The sequence below is a fragment of the Lissotriton helveticus genome, chromosome 4_1 (genome assembly GCF_964261635.1).
Source record: "Lissotriton helveticus chromosome 4_1, aLisHel1.1, whole genome shotgun sequence".
NCBI classification, from domain to species: domain Eukaryota; kingdom Metazoa; phylum Chordata; class Amphibia; order Caudata; family Salamandridae; genus Lissotriton; species Lissotriton helveticus.
Window position 1 is genome coordinate 927,687,583 of NC_136063.1, and position 25,285 is coordinate 927,712,867.

The 25,285-nt window shown below is 41.3% G+C and overlaps 1 protein-coding gene across 1 annotated transcript in view; it reads right to left on the reverse strand.

The window, feature by feature from the left end:
* Window positions 1–945: 945 nt before the first annotated feature.
* Window positions 946–25,285, reverse strand: part of GPLD1 (glycosylphosphatidylinositol specific phospholipase D1) — a 586,386-nt gene continuing 562,046 nt past the window's right edge. The window contains exons 23-25 of the mRNA XM_078685714.1: window positions 13,621–13,647; window positions 13,476–13,526; window positions 946–1,374 (exon numbers count right to left, since the gene is read on the reverse strand). Coding sequence (XP_078541840.1) covers window positions 1,297–1,374; window positions 13,476–13,526; window positions 13,621–13,647 — 156 coding nt within the window. The 3' untranslated portion in view covers window positions 946–1,296. The remainder of the gene's footprint in view (window positions 1,375–13,475; window positions 13,527–13,620; window positions 13,648–25,285) is intronic.

The window sequence follows — 25,285 nt, forward strand, 5'->3', positions numbered from 1 at the left end:
CACCACGGTGGAATTGCCACCGCGGTTAAGCCATTAAAAGCCTACCCTGTTAGCTGTCTGGTTTCCCACCTTTTAACAGTGAGCTTTTCTATGAAATGAAACGTTCAAATCCCGGTATGTCCTGGTTAAATCACGAAATGTAAGCTGCAATAAGCATTTTCTTTCATTAATACTTGCTCATTATCCATATGAAGTCATATGGTATGAGGAAGGAAAGAATACATTTTCTCGGAACACAGGACATTTCACAAAAAGTCAAGCCCTCGAGTTTGATTTTAACGTTAAATCACTTTTTTATTGAAAGCATTATGGGGCATATTACCAAGCTATAGCGATAATTATCGCTAAGCTTGGTTAGCGGGCATTTAAATATCGCCGCGCTCCGACAATTTTTATCGCTTAGGAGCCTTGATATTATCAAGGTTTATCTCCTAAGCGATAAAAATCGGCTGAAATGCATGAATAGCGCTGAAAAGTCAGCGATATTCATGCATTAGCGAGCAAATGCTCTTAGCTATGTTATCCACCGACCATTGGATAACATGGCTAAGAACTGCTCTGGGTAGGCGTTAGCTTTTGGAGATAATCGCGCTTAGCGCGATTATTTCCAAAAGTTGGTAATAGGGGATAGCGATGTTAGCGACTGTTTCCAGTCGCTAACATCTTGGCACGCCCACTCTGCATGTCATTAGCGATAATCATCGCTGACATGCAGGGTGGGCCCCTAAATGCCCGCTATCTCCTATTAGCTGTCGCTAACTGCTGTTAGCGACAGCTAGGGAATAGGGCGATAAAATTATCGCCGCTTTAGCGGGAATTTTTCCCGCTAAAGTGGCGATATTGCCCTTGGTAATATGCCCCTATATTTCTTAAAGGGACAATGTTTAATAAGTGAGCAGTGTGGCCAAGCAAGTGAAGACCAATAGAAATGAAAGCTTCCTGCAGACAATAGACAGCATGTTTTTTCCACATTTATATCCTATATGAAGGCACATTTTCTAACCTTGAACTTATTATGCCTTTTCAGGTATAATATTTTGTGTATTGTTATATTATTGTGTATTAGAATTTGCAAAAACGTTTTCAAACCTATCATTATTATATTTTTCATTGTTACATATTCCTATTTAATAACTACTGTCATAAAATACATAATGCCAGGTAAATGAATCTGTTAAGGTTTATTATAAAATATTAATTATAATTTTAAATTATATCCCTTGGTATCTCAGTACATTCATCAGCAGAGGCAATTGTGAGGAAGTGTGTAACTGAGCGCCACACTCTGTAGAGGTTTCATAGGCTGTACACATGAATAACTCCAGCAAGTCTGGCTTTCCAGGAACTTTTCTCAGCAGCTACCACCACATCGCTCTGAAAATTACAATCAGAATATGATACATTTATTTATTCATCATGGTGAAATAAATACTGTGAATATTTACTCATGGACATAACAGAAATATTTTTTTTGCTTTTTTATACATATTTTTTTATTCATGAAATATAGCAATATTACTTTATGGAAATATGGTTAACCAAAATATTTGTTTCATAGTAATAAAGTTTTTTTTAAGTGACCTCCTTCTCGCAATCTGCTTGAAGGTGCAAAGCGACGAAGGCGGGTGGGAATCAGGAGCAATAGCATAAAAATAACACACATTACAGATTTTATTTGTTGTTAAATCATGCACATTGTTTTTAACATTCAGTATAGAGTCACTTTATTTGCTTCTATCTAAGGGTTTCAGATGTGAAGGGTTTGTCGAAAGAGGAGAGCTCCTTGCTTAATAATGTAAGATGATCTTTTTGTGGCACGGACAAAAGTGTTCTTCATTTCACATCTCTACCAAGTACCCCAAAGAGCAGGCTGCTGAAACATTTACAGTTTGGTTTAAGAAACGTATGACTTCTGGGCGTCGCATATGTGCTCTTGTACCAGATGTATGTTACCGGAGCATAAGACACGGGGCATATTAGCAATGAAGTGGCGGAGGAAGGCATTAGCTTTCTTGGCTTAACGTCTCTCTCCGCCACTTCGGAAACGCAAGACTGCACCATATTATTAAGGATATGCTGTAGCCTCGCGTGTCCCCCTGCAATGGCGCTAAGTTTTGCAACTTAGTGCCAACGCAGGCACCCTTTTTTTGGGTTATGGGGGAGCACAACATAAATAACAGGGGAGTGGAGGTTGGGAAACAGTAATTTAATTTAATTAGAACACGAGCAGCGGACGGACACTAGGGGAAAATCAACAGATGCCAGATTCCAAGGGCACACAGACGTGATGCTTAGGTGGTGCGCTGATGCAAAATGGTGGTGGCAAATTATGTTTGGTGCTAAGGTGGTGACACTATATGGTGTGGATTGGAGGTATGCTGTGGATTGTGGAGTTGTAGAGTTGAAATATGTTTTTTTGATGTGTAAATATGCGGTGTGTATTGGAAATGTGTGGAGTTGAATTGTGTGGCCTGGAACTGTGGCGTTGAGTGAAATTATGCTTAGTGAAATTGTGTCAGGGTGTGGAGTGCATTTATGTTGATTGGTGGTATGTGGTCTAGAGTGCATTTATGTGGAGTGTATTTATGTTGCATTCGGTACAGTGCAATTATGTGGAGTGTTATTATGTGGGATTGAGTGGTATTATGTGGAGTGTATTTATGTTGCATTGAGTAGAGTGTAATTATGTGGCGTGTAATTATGTGGCACTGAGTGGTATTATGTGGAGTGTATGTTGTATTCAGTAGAGTAATTATGTGGTGAGTAATTATGTGGCACTGAGTGGAATTATATGGAGTGTATGTTGCATTGAGTGCAGTGTAATGATGTAGCATATAATTATGTGGCACTGAGTGTTATTGTGTGGAGTGCATGTTGCATTAAGTAGAGTGTAATTATTTGGCGTGTAATTATGTGGCACTGAGTGGTATTATTTGGAGTGTATGTTGCATTGAGTGCAGTGTAAATATGTAGCATATAATTATGTGGCACTGAGTGGTATTATGTGGAGCATATTTATGTTGCATTGAGTAGAGTGTAATTATGTGGCGCTGAGTGGTATTATTTGGAGTGTATGTTGCATTGACTGTAGTGTGATAATGTAGCATATAATTATGTGGCACTGAGTGGTATTATGTCAAGTGTATTTATGTTGCATTGAGTAGAATGTAATTATGTGGTGTGTAATTATGTGGCACTGAGTGGTATTATGAGGAGTGTATGTTGTATTCAGAGGATTAATTATGTGGCACTGAGTGGTATTATATGGAATGTAGGCTGCATTGAGTGCAGTGAAATGATGTAGCATATAATTATGTGGCAGTGAGTGGTATTGGTTGAGTGTATGTTGCATTCAGTAGAGTGTAATTATGTAGCACTGGGTGGTATTACTTGGAGTGTATGTTGCTTTGAGTGCAGTGTAATTATGCAGCATATAATTATGTGGCAGTGAGTGGTATTATGTGGAGTGTATTTATGTTGCATTGAGTAGAATGTAATTATGTGGTGTGTAATTATGTTGCACTGAGTGGTATTATTTGGAGTGTATGTTGCATTGAGTGCAGTGTAAATATGTAGCATATAATTATGTGGCACTGAGTGGTATTATGTGGAGTGTATTTATGTTGCATTGAGTAGAGTGTAATTATGTGACATGTAATTATGTGGCACTGAGTGGTATTATGGGGAGTGTATGTTGTATTCAGTAGAGTAATTATGTGATGAGTAATTATGTGGCATTGAGTGGTAATATTTGGAGTGTATGTTGCATTGAGTGTAGTGTAATTGTGTAGCATATAATTATGTGGCACTGAGTGGTAATATGTGGAGTGTATTTTTGCTGCATTGAGTAGAGTGTAATTATGTGGTGTGTAATTATGTGGCACTGAGCGGTATCATTTGGAGTGTACGTTGCATTGAGTGCAGTGTAATTATGTAGCATATAATTATGTGGCACTGAGTGGTATTTTGTGGAGTGTATTTATGTTGCTTTGAGTCAAGTCAAATTATGTGGTGTGTAATTATGTGGAACTGTGTGGTATTATGGGGAGTGTATGTTGCATTCAGTAGAGTAATTATGTGATGAATAATTATGTGGAACTGAGTGGTACTATATGGAGTGTATGTTGCATTGTAATGATGTAGCATTTAATTATATGGCATTGAGTGGAGTGTATGTTGCATTCAGTAGGGTGTTATTATGTGGCATGTAATTATGTGGCACTGAATGGTATTATTTGGAGTGTATGTTGCATTGAGTGCAGTGTAACTATGTAGCATATAATTATGTGGCACTGAGTGGTATAATGTGGAGTGTATTTATGTTGCATTGAGTAGAGTGTAATTATGTGGTGTGTTATTATGTGGCACTGAGTGGTATAATTAGGATTGTATGTTGCATTGAGTGCAGTGTAATTATGCGGCATATAATTATGTGGCACTGAGTGGTATTATGTGGAGTGTATTTATGTTGCATTGCGTAGAGTGTAATGAAGTGGCGTGTATTTATGTGGCACTGATTGGTATTATTTGGAGTGTATTTATGTTGCATTGAGTAGAGTGTAAATATGTGGCGTGTAATTATGTGGCACTTATTGGTATTATTTGGAGTGTATGTTGCATTGAGTGCAGTGTAACTATGTAGCATATAATTATGTGGCACTGAGTGGTATAATGTGGAGTGTATTTATGTTGCATTGAGTAGAGTGTAATTATGTGGTGTGTTATTATGTGGCACTGAGTGGTATTATTAGGATTGTATGTTGCATTGAGTGCAGTGTAGTTATGTGGCATATAATTATGTGGCACTGAGTGGTATTATGTGGAGTGTATTTATGTTGCATTGCGTAGAGTGTAATGAAGTGGCGTGTATTTATGTGGCACTGATTGGTATTATTTGGAGTGTATTTATGTTGCATTGAGTAGAGTGTAAATATGTGGCGTGTAATTATGTGGCACTTATTGGTATTATTTGGAGTGTATGTTGCATTGAGTGCTGTGTAATTATGTAGCATATAATTATGTGGCACTGAGTGGTATTATGTGGAGTGTATTTATGTTGCATTGAGTAGAGTAATTATGTGGTGTGTAATTATGTGGCATTGAGTGGTATTATGGGGAGTGTATGTTGTATTCAGTAGAGTAATTATGTGATGAATAATTATGTGGAACTGAGTGGTACTATATGGAGTGTATGTTGCATTGTAATGATGTAGCATTTAATTATATGGCATTGAGTGGAGTGTATGTTGCATACAGTAGTGTGTTATTATGTGGCATGTAATTATGTAGCACTGAATGGTTCTATTTGGAGTGTATGTTGCATTGAGTGCAGTGTAACTATGTAGCATATAATTATGTGGCACTGAGTGGTATAATGTGGAGTGTATTTATGTTGCATTGAGTAGAGTGTAATTATGTGGTGTGTTATTATGTGGCACTGAGTGGTATTATTAGGATTGTATGTTGCATTGAGTGCAGTGTAATTATGTAGCATATAATTATGTGGCACTGAGTGGTATTATGTGGAGTGTATTTATGTTGCATTGCGTAGAGTGTAATGAAGTGGCGTGTATTTATGTGGCACTGAGTGATATTATTAGGATTGTATGTTGCATTGAGTGCAGTGTAATTATGTAGCATATAATTATGTGGCACTGAGTGGTATTATGTGGAGTGTATTTATGATGCATTGCGTAGAGTGTAATGAAGTGGCGTGTATTTATGTGGCACTGATTGGTATTATTTTGAGTGTATTTATGTTGCATTGAGTAGAGTGTCATTATGTGGCGTGTAATTATGTGGCACTGATTGGTATTATTTGGAGTGTATGTTGCATTGAGTGCTGTGTAATTATGTAGCATATAATTATGTGACACTGAGTGGTATTATGTGGAGTGTATTTATGTTGCATTGAGTAGAGTAATTATGTGTTGTGTAATTATATGGCACTGAATGGTATTATGGGGAGTGTATGTTGTATTTAGTACAGTAATTATTTGGTGAGTAATTATGTGGCACTGAGTGGTTATATGGAGTGTATGCTGCATTGAGTGCAGTGTAGTGATGTAGCATATTATGTGGCACTGAGTGGTATTATGAGGAGTGTATGTTGTATTCAGTAGAGTAATTATGTGGTGAATAATTATGTGGCACTGAGTGGTATTATATGGAGTATATGTTGCATTGAGTGCATTGTAATGATGTAGCATATAATTATGTGGCACTGAGTGGTATTGTGTGGAGTATATGTTACATTCAGTAGAGTGTAATTATGTGGCGTGTACTTATGTGACACTGAGTGGCAATATTTGGAGTGTATGTTGCATTGAGTGCAGTGTAATTATGTGGCATATAATTATGTGGCACTGAGTGGTATTTTGTGGAGTGTATTTAGGTTGCATTGAGTATTGTGATTATGTGGCGTGTACTTATGTGGCACTGAGTGAGGAGGAGACCCTTCCACTTTTAAATTTAAAACCCCCTTTGCACACGGAGATTAACTCGCAGAGGAGGCGTCAACTGGTGAAGTTTTTTGTCTGTCTGTCGCTGCTTTCACTTTCACTGTAGGCTCCGAGGAGCCGCAGTGTTGCTTTATTAAATGATAACTTCTATCTGAAATGGGGTGCACTTTGCTTCCATGTTTATCCTGAGACTTATACCAGCCTTCCTATATGTAGGTCGAAATGCGCGTTTCACCTAATAAAGACAGTTAACCTTAATATAAACCGGAAGCCTTTGTAAAGTGCAGCACTCGGTGCTGCGTTGCTCCCAGAAACACATAGCACAGCAACCAGCACTGGAGTTTGTCTTAAAAGGCATTTTTTATCTCTATTTTCAAGTACTTTAACAAGGCCAGTACTCATGATTAATCAACAAACACAATTTATCCATCAAATGGGAGGTGAGCATGCACACTTGAGCCGCTTCTATCTGAAAAGATAAAAACTTCGACAGTTTTAAATCAGCCTCATTTAAATAAAAAATAAGCACATCCCAGAGTTCGCTCGTCTTCTGCACAGCTAACAGAAAATTAGCAAAGCTTTCTTCATTCCACAAGTCAGTCGAAAACAGAAAATGAGGGGCTCCTCAAAAGTTAAAATAAAAAATAAACACATCCAGAGTTCGCCCGTTGGTCTTCTGCCAGCTAACAGTTAATTAGCAAAACCTTCTTCCTTACAGAACCAGTCCTCATTCAATGTTTAAATAAACATAAACACATTCCAAAGTTGCACATTGGTCTTCTGTTCAACTAAAAGAAAGCCTTTCTGTGCTACAAAAGCAGTCGAAAACAGAAAAAAAGTGAGCACCATCTGTTTACAATCTGTTTACAATTACCTCAAATGCGATAATTGGAGACAGATAAGGTTGAAGCACGCGCCCGAGGACCCTAGGCCATCCAACAAACAAGGTGGGACAATCACCCACTTTGCACCAATTGCGTGCTGTGTTTTAAAAAAAGACACATGCACAAGACAATTGCAAGTTAGGGAAAAAGCACATGCATGAGCGTGTGTTTAGAATTCAAAAGCCCTTACTTAAAGTCTCACACTTAAAGTCGCACTTTAAGCCCTTACTTAAAGTCTCGCAGAGCAGCACATGCGCTGGCTCAGGCGAGACCTACAAAGGTTTGTTTATGTACAGGAAGGGACACCTTCCTGTACATAAACAAACTGTGGCATTTTGCTTTTTCCAAGTGTGCTGCAAAAGGTAGCACACATGGAAAAAGCAAAAAAGAGGAGAAATAAAGCATTTCTCCTCTTTTCGCCATCTTAAGACCAGGATTTTCCTGGTCTTAAATTTAGTGCTGCCACCTATTATCACCGCCCTTGATAATAGGTGGCATCGTCAAATTCAATGGGTTCCACTGCAACACCCACTGCACGCCACCTTTCACACTAAGTTTAGTCTGAAAGGGGCACTATTATCAAGGCAGCGTTAAGCCACTTAACGTTGCTTTAAGCTATGTTAAGTGGCTTACCGCTGCCTTGATAATCGGGAGCTGACCCTATCGCCACCTCAATGTCACAAAAAGTGATGTTGTGGTGGCGATAGGGGCTTGATAACATGCCCCACGGCGTTTTAAATGGTGCTTCCGCTTTTTTTTTGGAAAGTGTACTTAAATTCTTCTCATTTCACCATTTCATTCAGTTGTGCAACAAAGGATAGTGGTTTGTTAAAAATGACCATGACCCATTGTAACTGGATGAGGCTGATAGAAACAGTGCAAAATCGTTTTAATTAGAATATAACTTAACCAAAAGCAGTTTTTTTTTCAGCTTAAATTAATTTAATACAAGAAAGGTCTTAACAAACTTTTCCATGTAAGACAATTGTCTTTATTTCGTTTTCTTTGGCACAGCTCAACAAACCTGCCTCTTCAGCTCCTAAAGAACGGCTGATTGGATTCAGCGTGAAATATTGACTTCCAATTTGTATCCACTATGTAAATTGCATCCTTTGTGTCTTGTGTCTCCTTCTGCCTTAGCTGACTGTATGAGCAAACAAATTAACAGGGAGAGCAGAGCCGGTGTACCATCGGGCAAGGGTCGGCTCAGGCTGTACGAGCGCATGCACGAGCCAAGCCTTGAAAATATTTGGCATTTAAATCATGCAACAAACCTCATGGTAGAAGCAGGAAAGCTGGGGTTGATAGCATATTCTCCAGTTTCACACTGCGCAATTCAGCCAATCTGTAGCTATTTCTTTAAGACATGGAAGCTTACTGCTTGATCTTTAATTCTTGAGGAATGAGATTAGAGAGTGGGTGACAGAGAGAACCCACTTTTTAGGTCTCGGGCCTAGCGTGACACTGCGTAAGCATTGTGGGCGGAGCCCGAGATTTTATGTTTTGGCTACAGTGGGGCTTGAACCCGCCCCTCTTCTCCATTGGCTGGCTTCCTAAACGGAGGCCAGCCATTGGAGGAGAGGGTCATCACTCTGTTCAGGCCCCCTCTTTTTGCGATTCGGGGGCGTGTTTTTTGCAGTTTTTAAGCCGTGACGTCATCCGTCACTCAACTGCTAAAAACACGCCCCGAATCGTGAAAATGTCGGAGCTTTGCGGCAGCCATTTCAGGCCGACCGCCGCCGCCGGAAGAAGTCGTCCTCGTTTCTCTCTCGTCTTTTCGGTTTTTTAAGCCCACCGATTTTCTAAAGCACTGGGTAAGATTGTGACATTGATAAGCACTTCCGGCACGGTACTCGACTATGCGGTAATGTCACACATACAAAAACACACTGAAAGGATGGAAAATTCACTCCTAAGCAAACTGAAAACTTGGCAGCTCATCTTGAGCACCATCAAAGGTTTTGCCAACATTGAGGGGGACTTTTACAAAGCGATTGAACCACCAGACCGTCACCTTTACAGATGTTTTGGTGGCGCAGTGCCCTGCACCATATTTGCACAGTGATGTTTAGCCACTTTTTGTGGCTTAATGCCGCTTTGTAAAAATGATACCCTTTCAAGCAGGTTTTTGTGTGAAAGGGGCTTGCAATGGGTGCTGCTGTGGGCATTCCACCGCAACACCCATTGCTTTTTGATACTGCCTCAGATTTACAAGAAGGTCTAAGTCTGAGGCAGTGCCAAAACGAACTCTGCAATAGCAGCCGTTAGAATAGAGCAACAGGAGAAATACTTGTATTTCTCCTCGTTCATACTTTTTCTATGTGTGCTGCATTTTGTAACATACATAGAAAAAGCAAAACACTGTTAATGATTGTTTATTTTCAGTAAGGTGTCCCTTCCTGCACTTAAACGTTCAAAAGTATTGACAATTTGTTCCTTCTATGTGTGCTGCAGAATGCAGCACGCATAGGAGTTACAACTCACGATTATTGTTTATGTGGAGGAAGGAAACTTTCCTGAACATAAACAATCAATCCCTGCAATGCTTGCACCCTTGCACTATGGCGCAAGGGTGTGTGTGTTGGCGCTAGGCAGCTCTTTTTTAGTGCCAGAGCTAGAGAAAACACATGGGTGCACCATATTGTTGTAAATATGCAACACATCCCTGCGTTTTGGAAATAGTGGAGCATGGCATAGCGATATTTGCTGCAGTGCTACGCTTTGTCATTTCCATGTAAATATGCCCCTGAGGGTCACTTTGGAACTGGATGACAATTCAACCATTAACAGCCGGCATTGCCACACAATATCACAACAGGGTGCGAAATAAAACATCAATGCATGACATGAATATTAGGAAAAAAATAAATATGTAAAAAGATACTATTTTCTAAAAGAGACCCACATACTAACTTATGCTCAAGATGAAAAGAAAACATGACCTAAAGAATCGCTCTGACACAGTCGAACACGTGTTTTAATAACACAATCCTGTCCCTTACACTGCTGTTGAGTGAAACCACGGCACCCAGCTAGGTCCTCTTTACAGGTCACCACAATGCATGCAGTTCCAGAAACAGTGAGATGATTCTCTACCTCCACCTAGGTAGTCACTCAGTGTGTCCAATGGTTTCCTTTCTCAGAATCCTTGGGTTTACCTAGTAAAACTTTTCCAGATTTTTTCTTTGGATTTAATTATTTATTTCTTATTATTTGTGCCTGGTTGTTTAGGTCCTCTGTTAAGGAAGATTTCATCCTAAAATGGGTACACACAGTGGTGCCTCCTTAATGATAGAATGGTGACTGCCCTTCTCAGTTCTTCTTTTCATTACACAGTGAAAAATCTCATACTAGTTTGTACGAGCCCCTGCACTGTTTACTGGAGACACCTCCAATGTTGCAATTTAAGCTTACTGTCAATGTGTGTGGGGATTGGGTAGGACTGAACAAATCCCCACTTCGGGGCTGGAATGCCAGCGGTCAGAATCCAAGAACCACTTCGGAGCAGGGCACTGCAAACCCCTTGAGCCTTATGCAGGGGGCTTTTTCTCAAACCTTGGGGCATATTTACAAGCCCCTATTGCCACCGGAACGTCACTTTTAGTGTTGTTCCTGTGGCAATATGGGGAATGTATGATGTTACTTAGCATGCCATTACTTAGCATGCTTTTATTATGAAGTTTTTACTTCGCAAGTGCCTTTATTTAGCAGCATTTTATAACGCATGCCATTACTTTGCATAAACATAGAAAACCATTGAAGTGGCATTACTTAGCAGTACATTACTTCGCAGGTTTTTACTACGCATACAGATTCTATTTTTAAAAAAAAATACCTTTAGGATATGAATCACATTTCTGATCATACAGTAACCCTCAAACACTACTCTACCCTACACTACTCTAACATCACTACACTACCCTAAACATTAAAACTCTACCCCTACACAACCGTCCACCTTACCCCAGTCTGTGCACTTCACTCTAACACTACTCTCTACGACCCCCCCGACACTACCCTAAACCCTAAAACACTACCCTACACTACACAAACACTACAACACTACCCTAAACCCTAAAACACTACCCCTACACTACACATACACTACAGCACTACCCTAAACCCTAAAACACTACCCGCTACACTACACATACACTACAACACTACCCTAAACCCTAAAACACTACCCTACAATACACATACACTACAACACCACCCTAAACCCTAAAACACTACCCTACACTACACATACACTACAACACCACCCTAAACCCTAAAACACTACCCCTACACTACACATACACTACAACCCAAATACACTACTCTACACTACACATACGTGCTTCATGGTGCACGTTGTGGTGGATAGTCTGCAAGTAATTTAATTTGCGAAGTAACGGCACATGCAAAGTAACGGCATATGCTAAGTGAAAGCATGCTAAGTAAAACCATGCGTAGTAAAAGATCCTGCTAAGTACAAAATGCGCACTAATGGTAAGTCGTAGTAATGGCTGCGAAGTAATGGTAGATTACCCAATATGGGCTTTGCCTTATTTAAAAGGCAGCATTAAGCCACTTAATGTGGCTTAACGCTGCTTTGTAAATAAGGCAACCTTTCATGCTGTACTTAGCGTGACAGGGGAGGGCAAGGGGTGCTGCGGTGGGCGATCCACTGCAACACCCATTGATTTTGACGCTGTCCCCTATTTACAAGGCCAACAAAAATAGGAGGCGTCGCCAAAATTAAGACGAGGGAAAACCTGATCTTAAACAGGCAAAACAAGGGGAAATGCTTTATTTCTCTTCGTTTTTTGCTATTACCACATGTGCTGCGTTCTGCAGCACACATAGTAACAGCAAAAAGCCATTGATTGTTTATGTGCAGGAAAGTGACTCTTCCTGCACATAAAAAATCTTTTAAAAAAAGGAAGTTTTGGAACTTTTATGTGTGCTGCAATAAGCAGCGCATATAAAAGTTACAAAACACCTCCCTGCACAAAAAAAATCTTCCCCTCAACACAAATACCCTTGCACTATGGTACAAGGGTGCCTGCATTGGCTAGACTGCTAAATTTAGCGCCAGTGCAGGGGGGAACGCAGGGCTGCACTATATTGTTGTAAATATGGTGCAGCCCTGCGTTTCAGAAGTGGAGGAGCGTAGCGTTAAGTTGTAAATATGCCCCCTAGTTTTGACCCCCTCTGTTTCAGTTAGGTCACAAGCTACAGTGAGGTTAAGGCCACTGATCATAACCCTAGCCTTTGACAGGATGGAGAAGTTTAGTGTCAGAAGATGTTTATTTAACCCCACCCGTTCCAATCTTGGTGTAGGTGGAGAAGTGACCAGTAAACCTGCCCCACCCAATCTTGTAACGTAACGGACATGGATGTGGAAGAAAGTGGATTTACTCATGTCCAGCACAGACATTGGTCTACTCCTCCTGCTCTAGGAGTCCTAACTTTACTACTCCTAAACTGACAAAAATCCAAACTTTAAGACTTTTTGTTTTCACAGAAGGCATTTAGGAGTCCTAAAGTTAGGACTCCTAACTTTACTACTCCTAAACTGACAAAAATCCTAACTTTAAGACTTTCTGTATTCACAGAAGGCATTTAGGAGTCCTAAAGTTAGGAGTTCTATTTTTACTACTCCTAAACTGACAGAAATCCTAACTTTAAGACTTTTGGTATTGACAGAAGGCATTTAGGAGTCCTAAAGTTAGGAGTCCTAACTTTACTACTCCTAAAATGAGAAAAATCCTAACTTTAAGACTTTCGGTATTCACAGAAGGCATTTAGGAGTCCTACAGTTAGGACTCCTAACTTCTGTGAATACCGAAATGAGTAAGTGCCCTCTGTGAATACCAAAATGAGTGCCTTCTGTGAATACCAAAATGGTAGTAAGTTTAGGATTTTGTCTTTAGTTAGTTCTGTGAATCGGGCCCCTAAAGCCAACAAAATGGAGGTCAGAAATAGAGGAGGAGGAGGGCAAAAAGTTTGGGGTGACCCTCCAGAGAGGGCATTTTCCATCACTGGGTACATAATATATCTATGCAAAGCTGTTAATACAAGTACTATAAAAACATAATTTTTGCAGCAAAGTTACATTTGTATCACAAATCTATTTTCCCACCTTTTGACTTGATTTTACAGCAACAAGAGAAGTTCCAAACCTTGATTTGTTCTAAAATAAAAAATAAATCAGACTGTAAAATTACTGCAGAGAATGGAGAACGTATATTATATCAGAGGGCCATCCACTGAATATGATAACTTACCTCAGGAGAAATTAGCACGTACTGAGCCTGAAAATAAATATGAAATACTGTCAAGCACATGGAGCATTTGTCAATATCACAATTAAGCAGACAATTAAAATATCACCTGGCAGATTAGGATCAATCAATCAAAATAACGTTATTCAGAATTCTTTTATCGATCCATAAAAGTACATAAAATAAACAACATCATACAATAAAATGTTCGACATAATTCCACACATCATAGTTTAAAAACTTGCTCAATAAATTGTTAAAACTCCATCAATAAAAATCATCTTACTATATCAGAATTTAAAAATATTATCATCCTAAAATCATCTTGCAATCTTCTTCATAAACCAGGTTATCCAAGTATACAAGGGATTTCGTTCTTTTTAAAGCTCAGATTATATACCCTGCAACAGCTGGGCAGACAAATTCATTATCAAGGTTACATATAAAGTTCATGGCATCCTTATAGAAGAAAAGTTTCTTTGCCATAAATATTGCCCCTAAAAATGTTTGCCTAATATCTTGATCAACCTTGCAGGGCAGCATGAAGTGCATCATAAACTGAGTGGTTTTCCCAACACATGGACATCTGCAAATTATTTTCTGCCATTTTTCGTGTTTTGGGAATACCACCAATTCATGTATTGTGCCCAGTTGTAGCCTAGTCAAGTAAAATCTATCTTGCATATTTGTAACTTTGCCTAGGTATTCAGGTAGCCCAGACAACATTATACTAGTCAGATTAGGATCAATTGATTAATATTTGAGAGATGAAGTGTTTTCTACAGTTCATTTGTGCCTTTCAGCAGCATATAAGAAGACAGAAGTCTTCGTCCTCGGCACCACCCCTTCTGCATGGGACAGCACCTGGTGCCCGACCGCCCTCGGAGGCCCACCTACCCCCTCAGACCACGCCAAGAACCTCGGCATCGTACTCGACTCATCACTCACCATGAACCGAGAGGTCAACGCCGTCACCTCCAGCTGCTTCAACACCCTCCGCATCCTCCGCAAGACCTTAAATTGGAACCCCCTGAGTCAAGGAAGACAGTCACCCATGCACTCATCACCAGCAGACTTGACTATGAAAACGCACTCTACATCGGCATCAACAAGTTCATACTTCGCAAACTCCAGACAATACAGAACACCGCCGCCAGACTCGCCCTCGGCATCCCCCAACATGAACACATCAGCCAACACCTACGAAGTCTCCACTGGCTCCCTGTGGAGAAAAGAGTCACTTACAAAATCCTCACTCACTCCTAGAAATGCCTACACAACAATGGACCCAAATACTTCAACGAAAGAATCAACTACCACGTACCCAAAAGAAACCTCAGATTTTCCAACCTCGCACTTGCCGAAACCCTGCGTATCCACAGAGCCAGAGCAGACGGAAGATCCTTCTCTCACATTGCAGCCAAGACCTAGAATGAGCTACCGGCAGACATCAGATGCGCCCCCTCCCTGAACACCTTCAGGAAGACCCTCAAGTCCTGGCTCTTCGGCTAAACAGATCTGCGGACCCCCCCCCACTCCGCGCCTTGAGACCCTCATGGGTGAGTAGCACGCTTACAATTCCCCTGACTGATTAATGTTCTCAAGCGAGTTTTTAATTCTGTGACAAGGACCGGGCAAGTTCATACATTTGAAGAATTCAGGCTTGAACTTGGAAAATTCTAAAAAAACATGACTAACTTGAAGTTGAAAGTTTGACATTTCTACATTCTACAAAGCACACTGGTTATGTCACACTGAGAGGTCAACTGTCAAATTCATGATCTTTGAAATCGAAAATATAGGCAACAAAATTATTCTGATAAGCATAAGCCTTAAGAATGCAATTGAATTTTGTGAAAGGTTTGTTGGCAAACTGACATACTGACAAATTATTTGGAGCGGAAATAATATCCAATAACATAAAGGCAAAATGACAAATCTGCCAATTATGTGGCATTTACATAAATATCGATTACCAATTTTTGTGCCTTCAAACCACCTTTTTTATACATACGTGAGCATTGCACCAACTGCTATTGATGTAGAAACGAGTGCCAGTGCTGGATTCAATTTCAAATTACCCAGGCGAGCTATAACAAGGTATCATAGTTTCCAACAGCAGAAGGTAGCCTTTCTAGTAAATAATCCTATAAATACGTTTTTTAAAGACACACATGTAAACGCCTTTTTTGCAATGTTTCACTGACATTAACTTTTCTTTATTTTACATTTCTAATCTGAGTTTCCAAGAACTCAATTTGTAGATCTCCCTTGTGCTGCAAAATCCCTTGCAAAACCAACTATGTTCTTAGGTATGCCATGGAGGAGTCCGCCAAGAGTGATCTTATGCTAGCCAAGGTCGAGAGAAGAACACATCATGGACAATGGCAACACCTGGAAACACATGTTTTCTGAGGGAGTTGATTGCAAAGACCCTCTTTGCCTTTCTAAAATACATGAAGAACTGACTACAAACACACAAGACCTATTGCTAAGAGACCCCAGAATTGTGCTTCCTGCATTACTCAGGAAGCAAATCATAAATGTAGCTCATAATGGACAGTGTGGCATAATGGCAACCAAGTGGGCACTTTGTGAACACGCATGGTTCCCAGGTCTGGACCAGATGTCCTATAACACAGAACTCACTCCGACTAAATGAAGAACTGTGACTGGTTGACATGGTCATTTAAGAGGGGGATGTCATATTGCTGACGCCAGACAATTGGGCAGTGCTGCAGTCTGCTACTGACTCTCACCAGATAAAATGGAGAAATCAGAAACAAGGACAAAGGGGAATGAGGAAATCTGTAGGAGATTAGCTCCTGCATCAGTAGACCACACATAATTATCCAGGGTTAATAGAATTAAGGAAACTCATTTTGAACAATCTGTGTTTCAAGCCTCTTCCTTACATCCAATTGTGCACTGATTACATCACAGTAGTCTTTATACCAGGGTCTCTCTTAACTGTATTTTTACTTTAATTCCTTTCAAATCTTCAGGGAACCAGGGCTTAGATTATTTCTGAGTTGATGTTTACTATTAGTGCAGATTTGGGGTATATTTTAGTCCAGTGCAGATCCTATAAGATTATGAAAAATGCCAAGAAGGTGACCTGGATTAAGATGCTCTATATTGGTTGCTGTGTTTGGTAAATAATCTTTAAGGTCCTCAGCAATGATGCTCAGGCAAAATTGTTGACAGCTAGTATTCCCATTCAAAACCAGGGTCCTAAACTTGATGCACGAATGATCTGTCCATGGGAAGGGAATAGGATCACCACATTGAATTTCTTTGTAAGACATGAATAGAGGGTCGAGTAGATGGTCAAGTGGTGTGAGTATCTTTACATTTTAGCAGGATCAGATCTAGAACAGATAACTAATTTAGAAATGTTATTTGCTTAACCACTTAAACAGCTTATAATATACAAAATTCTTAAAATCCACTAGGTTCTCTTTTTTGGGATGTTAACAGGAAAGGTTCTGTCAGAGAGGGAGAGTGCCCCCGCACAAACCCCCAGGCTAAGATTCTGTTAGGGCCCTCTTACCTGTATATCTGCTGGTCTTTGACCACGCCATGAAAGGTGCAGTGGATATGCAGGTCGTAATAAGCTTGGCGGTGCTGGCATCAGCACGCCAGCATATTTAGGCCATTTGCAGACTGCCACCACAGCGGGATCCTTGATTCCAGCGGAGATGGGGGTCACGTGGCGGTCCCACCACCACACTCATTATATGGCGGGCGGGCCTGCCAGGGTAGTGGCGGTCGGACCGCCACGGCAAGTACGGTAGTCCCAGGACTGCAGTACTCATAATAAGGCCCTTAGTGTTTCATGATAATGTGTCTCTTTCCTTTTTCATATATGGGTGATCTCTTCTTATGATGCTGAAATGTGAAGGCACTAATTCATCAATGATACAGCACTGGCTTTATTAAGCCATGTTTCAGTTAGAAACAGGATCTCGCAATTGATATAGGTGATAAGGTCAAATATCTGGTGATGCTTTTTGTGGACTGACCTTACTGTACAAAAAAGGCTTTCAATCTATTACATTTTGCTGGTGTATTAGCGAAAGAGGTGACACTATGAGGGAGTTTGGGGTAAAACAGATTCTCATTTTGTAATACATGAAATGCCTCTCTGTTCAAAGAAGCTTAAGTGGAAGAACGCACAAGGAGAACGCCAAAGAAATATGTAAGAGGTATTAAAATAAATGGAGTAGGATTGGTTTCTGATACAAATGGTCCAGCATGGCAAGAAATGTTCTACCACGGATGAGAACCGACAGCCTTGCCTTTGGTGTGACCTTGGTGTGCCCACTGGACACGTTTGTTGAGCAGCCAAAGTGCTACTGTTGTTATATAGCTCGAGGATGACCAGCACCTTCAGGAATCCTATAAGCAGCTAGTCTTCTCAGTAGGAGAAAACGTCTGCCTCAGATCGAGAAGTATATCTTATAGCACATAAGTTGCATTCACATTGAGCGCAACACAAGGACAACACATAGGCTTAGTAAATCTGGGACCAGTTGTTTAGACAATAGATGTGAACATTTAACCTCCCTTAATCCTTCTTATGGTCTTAAGTTGTCCTATTCCCGCTCTTCTCTGTCTCTCTTTCTTGCATTCTCACTCTATTAACCCCTTTCTTTTTATATAGCTCTTACTTTATCTGTTTCTCCCTTTGCCTTTCTGTCCATGTGACTCTGCTGACATGATCAGTCACAAGGGAGCAGAGGTCAAAGTGTAGGCCTTTGGTAACCTAGATTGGGCTTGGCTCAAAACTCTACATGACAACATATACACTAATCTGTACTCACAAATGCAACACAAATCCCTTCAACAATTTAGACACACAAACTCACCTTTCCTCTCCCTTTATTCTCTCATTTCTTCATCTTGCAATTTTGGCTGTCTCAAAATAGTTTACACCAAATCTCTGGTATGTTTCATCAAATGTATCTTTATCCATTTATTAGTTCCAAACCTATAGCCAGGCAACAGGTGTTTTTAGGGACAAGTCTTATTCCTCATGGCTGTATTCATTCTGTCACGTTCGTACATGTAATGTAATGTAGACTCCATCCTTCCCTGAATCCTTTGACAGAGCTGGTAGGAAGGCAATGCATCTCACTACACACCACCTATACAATGTCACAAACCCTCATGCACCCTCTGTGTAATGGGCCTAGCAGGCAGGTCTCTCGTTGTATTACCCATGTGGCGTTTAATGGCACACTATGACATCATGACTGATGTTCCCCAATACCCGTGATTACATTCCGCATGAGTCCCTGCAAGCATCCCCACCAGAGAACCAATAGAGTACCTTGCACCCGCTGCTACTAGGGTCTTAGTGTGGTTTTCCATTATGTACGTTCGAGCAAAAACGGTACATCCATTTCCTGGTTAATTAGTTCCAACCATCAAATAGCACTTGCCCTTCCTGTCAGGTTAAAGCAAGTATACTAACACGTGTTTCCTTCAAAGTTGATGAGAACGTACCAGGCGGCCATGTGCCTCCTAGCACATGCGAAGTAGCTTCATCTGTTGAGCCTTCGAGAGAGTATATAAACCATGCCCAATCTTGAGTTGTGGCTTGGCCTCACTCACTGCGGGACAAGCTTCACCATTCCCATTCACATGAAGAATCTAGCCCAAACTGAGTAGCACTCTAGTCTCCTTCAAGTCCAAGTTGAACTGGTGGTGCCCGTGTCTCCAACTCCCCTGCGCCTCCTTCATCGCTTCCTCCTGCACAGCTACTCTATTCCCCTGTGACTCCCTTCATCAAAACCTCAAAACCTTCCCCAAACTTCAGTGGAACAACATGGCTAAGTAAACAGCCAACGCGTTTCGTTCCCCCGTGCCACGGGAACTTCATCAGGGCTGCAACAGTTATAAAAGACTGACATAAATATACATATATATATATATATTTTGTCACAAAGTGATCCAGCAGACCACGAGAGCGCTCAGCAGCGTGTGCTCAACTCGGGGGTCGGATCCAGACCCAAGCAATCATTTTTCCAAACAAAAGGAGAGGCACAAACAGAGAGTTTTAGAAGCCTTTAATCAGCGCTTCCCCCACCAACGCGTTTCAGCCACACAAGGCTTTGTTCACGGTCAGTTGGTCCTTCTACTATTTTCAATTATATACTGGCCCATGTTAGTCGTTATGGAGCATTATGGGATATGTAGTATGAAAACAGTATACACACAATTTTAAATTAAAAGAAAGTCTGGTGTGATTGTATTATTTACATTTCATTATGTTAAATAGTTCATGTTAAGTCACATGTGCAATTTAAGTTCATGTTTGGAATAGTTCCAGAGCAATGCCAGTTATATCATTGGGTATGGTACCCCAATCCTCTTTATAGACTGTGCAGCTGGTACTGTTATAGTCATTCTAAATGTACATGGAGATCCTCTCCAAAATTCATACCTCTCGGTATTTTTATTCGTAACCGGATGATTAAACGGGACTCAATTTGTCGCAATTTCCGAACTGAATCACCACCTCTCTCCGTTTTGGTTAGCATTTTCAATCCATAAAATCGCATTGTTTTCCAATCTCCTTCTTGGCATGTGTTTATATGTTTTGCTGTTGCGTAAAGCATGTTTTTGTTTTTCACAGCCCTGATGTGTTCCAGGATTCTCTTTTTAAGCATGCATGTGGTGCTGCCTATATATTTGCTCCCGCATTTGCATTCAATCACATAAACCACATTTTTTGATGTGCAAGTGATTTGTTGGTCAATGTGCATTGTTTTCCCATTTGGTTCTTCAATGCTCTTTTTGCTGATTCCAATTTTGCAAGCTTTGCACGAGGAGCAAGGTTTGAATCCTTTACGTTGATCTTTAAGCCAATTTGTCTCAGGTTTTTGCTGGAAATGACTTCTTACCAAGAGGTCTTTGAGAGATGTGTTCTTTTTATAAGTGATTTGTGGTTGCTTGCCTGCCAATTCTCCTATATCTGGATCCCCAGATATCAAATGCCAATATTTTTTCATTTTGTTGGCGATAATTCCACTTTCTTTATTATAAGTGGTTACAAATCTCGGTGGTTCAATTTTGTTTGTGATTTTTGGTCTTTCAACTAACAATTCCGCTCTTGTTTTTTGATCAGCCTTCTTTTTACATTTTTGTAGGACACGATCTTCATATCCTCTTGACTTGAATCTCATCTTGCATTCTTTCAATTTTCTTTCGGCATCCTCAGGTTTAGAGCAGTTTCGTTTGAGCCTTAAGTACTCTCCATATGGTATACTTTTTAGGAGTGCTTGTGGATGGAAACTAGTTCCATGTAACACACTATTGGTGGCTGTTTTTTTACGAAACAGTGTGGTTTCTAGTTTTCCATTTGAGATATAAATTTGTGTGTCCAGAAATCGATTTGTTTTTTATTTGTTGTGCATGTGAACTGTAAACCAACCTCATTTCGATTCAGTTTTGAAAAGTAATTTTGAAATTCAAGATCTGATCCATGCCAAATTATAAACAAATCGTCTATATATCGGACCCACAAAATGATCCGTTCCAATTCCTGTTGGTTCTTCATATTCCATGCCACTGTTTTTTCCCACCAGCCCATGGTGGTGTTAGCGTAGTTGGGAGAAAATGAAATGCCCATGGCGGTGCCACATTCTTGCCTGTATAGTTCTTGATTAAATAGGAAGACGTTTTTTGTTAAGCATAGATGATCATTTTTAGGAGCATGTTTGTGTGTTCCAGTGTGGTGATGCTTCGTTGTTTCAGGAAGTATTGACACACTTCCATCCCCACATTGTGTTTTATTGATGTATAAAGTGAGACCACATCAATTGTGACTAGAAGATATTCCTCACTCCATACTACATCTTGAATAATTCTCAGGAACTCCCCTGTATCCTTGATATATGAGGACATGCTCTGTGCAATCGGTGCCAAGAAGGTGTCCACGTATTTTGAAACATTTTCATATAAGGAGCTGCACAAAGACACAATGGGTCTCCCTGGTGGATTTATTAGTGTCTTGTGGATTTTTGGTAAAAAATAAATGCAGGGCATTACTGGGTGATCGATGTTTAGAAATGTCTTTTCCTCATCACTGATTAATCCTTTTTTGTGCCATTCATCAAGATGGTTTTTCAATTCTTTTAGCATGTTGCTCATTGGATTGAAAGTCAGTTTAGAGTAATTTTCTTGTACATTTAACTGTCTCATGGCTTCCGTGATGTAGTCTGAAGTTTCCATTATTACAATATTTCCCCCTTGTCAGCGGGTTTAATTGTGATCTTTCCATTTTCCATGAGAGTAGTAATGGCTTTTCGTTCCTCCTTTGTCAAATTTTCTCTGCAATTATTCCTCACTTTCACTAATTTATCCAGTTCCTCATTTACTGCATCAGAAAAGAGGTCAATTTTATTTCCAGGTGACAGGATAGGATAATACCGAGATTTTCTCTTTAATCCGGTTTCAGGTCTTTCATTAGTTCTAATGTCCATTTGTTCAAAAATCTGAGTATCTGAAAGGTTTGCGCTTTCTTGCTCAAATAGCATTCCAAAGGTTTGTCTCAAATCAGGTAGTTGTTCAATTGTTGTCATTATTTCGCCGTTCTCATTATTACAATTCGATCTTTGTTCATTTGAACTTGAAGGTTTATTGGCATGAATTTTAGCTAGTTTCAGTTTTCTGACAAACTTGTATAGATCAATTTTCGTTTGTGCATAGTCAAAATGGGTTTCCGGGCAAAACAACAGACCTTTATTCAACACCATTTTCTCTTTCTCAGTTAGTTGATGATTAGAGAGATTTACAACAAGGTTAACTATTTCCTGTTGCGAAGAGGATACTGTCTTCTTTCGATGTTTGGATCTACGTGTTTTTCGGGTGCTGGAGCGGGGGTTTGTTGTACCTGTGTTGCTCTTCCCCGTCCTCTTCTTTGATATGGTCTTCTTCCCCTTCCTCCGAACGCTACTTCGTCTAAAACAGACAAGTTTTTTGTCTGGGGTGCTTCAAATCTTGCTCCGTTCTCACTTACATCAGATTAAGTGAGAACGGAGTCAGATGTAAGTGAGAACGGAGCAAGATTTGAAGCACCCCAGACAAAAAACTTGTCTGTTTTAGACGAAGTAGCGTTGATGAATCTAGAGAAAAGCATCACACGTGGCGGAGGAAGGGGAAGAAGACCATATCAAAGAAGAGGACGGGGAAGAGCAACACAGGTACAACAAACCCCCGCTCCAGCACCCGAAAAACACGTAGATCCAAACATCGAAAGAAGACAGTATCCTCTTCGCAACAGGAAATAGTTAACCTTGTTGTAAATCTCTCTAATCATCAACTAACTGAGAAAGAGAAAATGGTGTTGAATAAAGGTCTGTCGTTTTGCCCGGAAACCCATTTTGACTATGCACAAACGAAAATTGATCTATACAAGTTTGTCAGAAAACTGAAACTAGCTAAAATTCATGCCAATAAACCTTATTTTTATTTATTTATTGGGACATTTATTGAGCGCTGCGCTTACGCACACCGGCGTGTCCACGCGCTGAGAGTGGGAGTAGACAGATGACAGGGAGCAAAAACATCACGGGCCCTTATTTGCTATAAAGATAGGTTTTTAATTTTGCCCGGAATCTGGCCTCATCTAGTTCCAGACGCAGGTCCGTTGGCAGTTTGTTCCAGTAAGTTGCCGCCAAATATCTGAAAGACCTGCCTCCCATGCGGGCCTTCTTGATTCTTGGGGTCCTCAGTAAGCCACCCCCTGTTGATCTAAGTGCCCGTGTTGGTATGTAGGCTTCGATCAAATTCGTCAGGGGGATGGGTGCCCTGCCATTCAAAATACGGTGACAGGTACATAGGGCTTTATACTCCACTCTTCTCCTTACAGGGAGCCAGTGTAGCTGCTGGAGGGCCGACTTAGAGTGCGCCCTTTTTGGCAGTCTGAGTATCAGCCGTGCAGCCGCATTCTGCAGCACTTGCAGCCGGGCCATGCTTTTTTCTGGCGCTCCCAGGTACAGCAGGTTCCCATAGTCCGCCCGAGCTGTTACCAGGGCATGAACCAGTGTTTGACGTGCTTCCAGCGGGAGTAAGTCCAGGACCTTTCTCAGCTTCTTCAGAATCCCGAAGCAGACTCCCACCACCCGATTAATCTGGGGGCCAAAGGTGAGCCCTACGTCAAACCACACCCCCAAATTGCGCGCCTCTAGGCACGGGGTAGGGGTGGGGCCAAGGCAGGAGGGCCACCATGCCGGCGACCAGGCAGACTGGGCTCTCCCTACCACCAGCACCTCTGTCTTGCTGCCGTTCAGCTTCAAGCAATTGTTGGCCATCCATTCGGCAAGATCTTTCATACACGAACGGAAGCCATCGGCAGCAAGACAGGGCGCCTGCGACAGGGAGATTACCAGCTGCGTGTCGTCGGCATAAGAGACTAGTTGGAGGCCATGACTCTCCACGATCGATGCAACAGGCGCGACGTACAAATTAAAAAGGGTAGGGCTCAAGGACGAGCCCTGCGGCACGCCTTGGCCCAAAGGCACCCCCCTAGAATAGCAGTCTCCCTGCCTGACTTGAAAACTTCTCTCATTGAGGAAGTCTTGGATCCATCTCAGCGCGGTGCCAGAGATGCCACCTCTGTTCAGACACTGTAGCAAGATGTTGTGTGCTACAGTGTCGAACGCCGCGCTGAGGTCCAACAAGATCAGAGCCATAGTTTGGCCTGCATCCACGCCCTCTCTCAGATGTTCCGTTGCCATGAGGAGGGCGGACTCAGTGGAATGACGTGGCCTGAAACCAAACTGCGTCGCATGGAGCAGTCCCCTTTCCTCTACGTGCTTCATAATTTGGATATTAACCACCTTTTCCGCCACTTTTGACAGAAAAGGCAGGAGGGAGATGGGCCTCAGATTTTCTAATACCTCGAAGCCTAAATGTGGTTTCTTCCTGAGCGGGAGCACCACCGCCTGTTTCCATCCGACCGGCAGCTTCCCTGACCCGAAAGATACACCGAGGATATGCCTTATATAAGGCTCCAGGACTACCAGACTGTCTGCCAAGCGTTTAGGCGACACCGGGTCCCACGGGGAACCTGTTTTTACAGAGCGGCACACCACTAATAATTCCTCAGGAGGAGGGGTGCAAAAGCGTGTAATATGCCCTGCCGTCTCTGTGTGCCCTATTGCTTCCTCTAGGTCCAGCCCTATAGGCCGAATAGGGAAAGTTGAATAAATCTTCTCTACTTTAGCGGAGAAGTAGTTTGCAATTCGGTCACAAGACTCCGTAGAGCAGCTCTCCGGCTCTGTAGATGCCTGCACCGACGTCAAGGATTTATAGATGCCAAAAAGTTCCTTGGCAGAGTTTTCCGCCCCCTGAATTTGTTCCGCAAAATAGGCTGCCTTAGACTTTTTTATCAGCCTGTGGTGAATGCGCCTTTTTTCCAGAAATAGATCCCTGGCCTGGTTGTCATAAGACACCCTCCAGACTTTTTCTGCCCGCCTACAGTCTGCCTTTGTCAGTCTCAACTCAGCACTGAACCAAGGAGCTGAGCGATCTTTCCGAGCGCCTGTAGTAGTAGGGCGGCAGAGTGGGGCTGTCTGGTCAAGCGCTGCCGTAATGCGCTGATTCAGATTGAGGACAGCTGTTTCTATGTCCTCACCCCCTGGCAAACCGTCCCTAG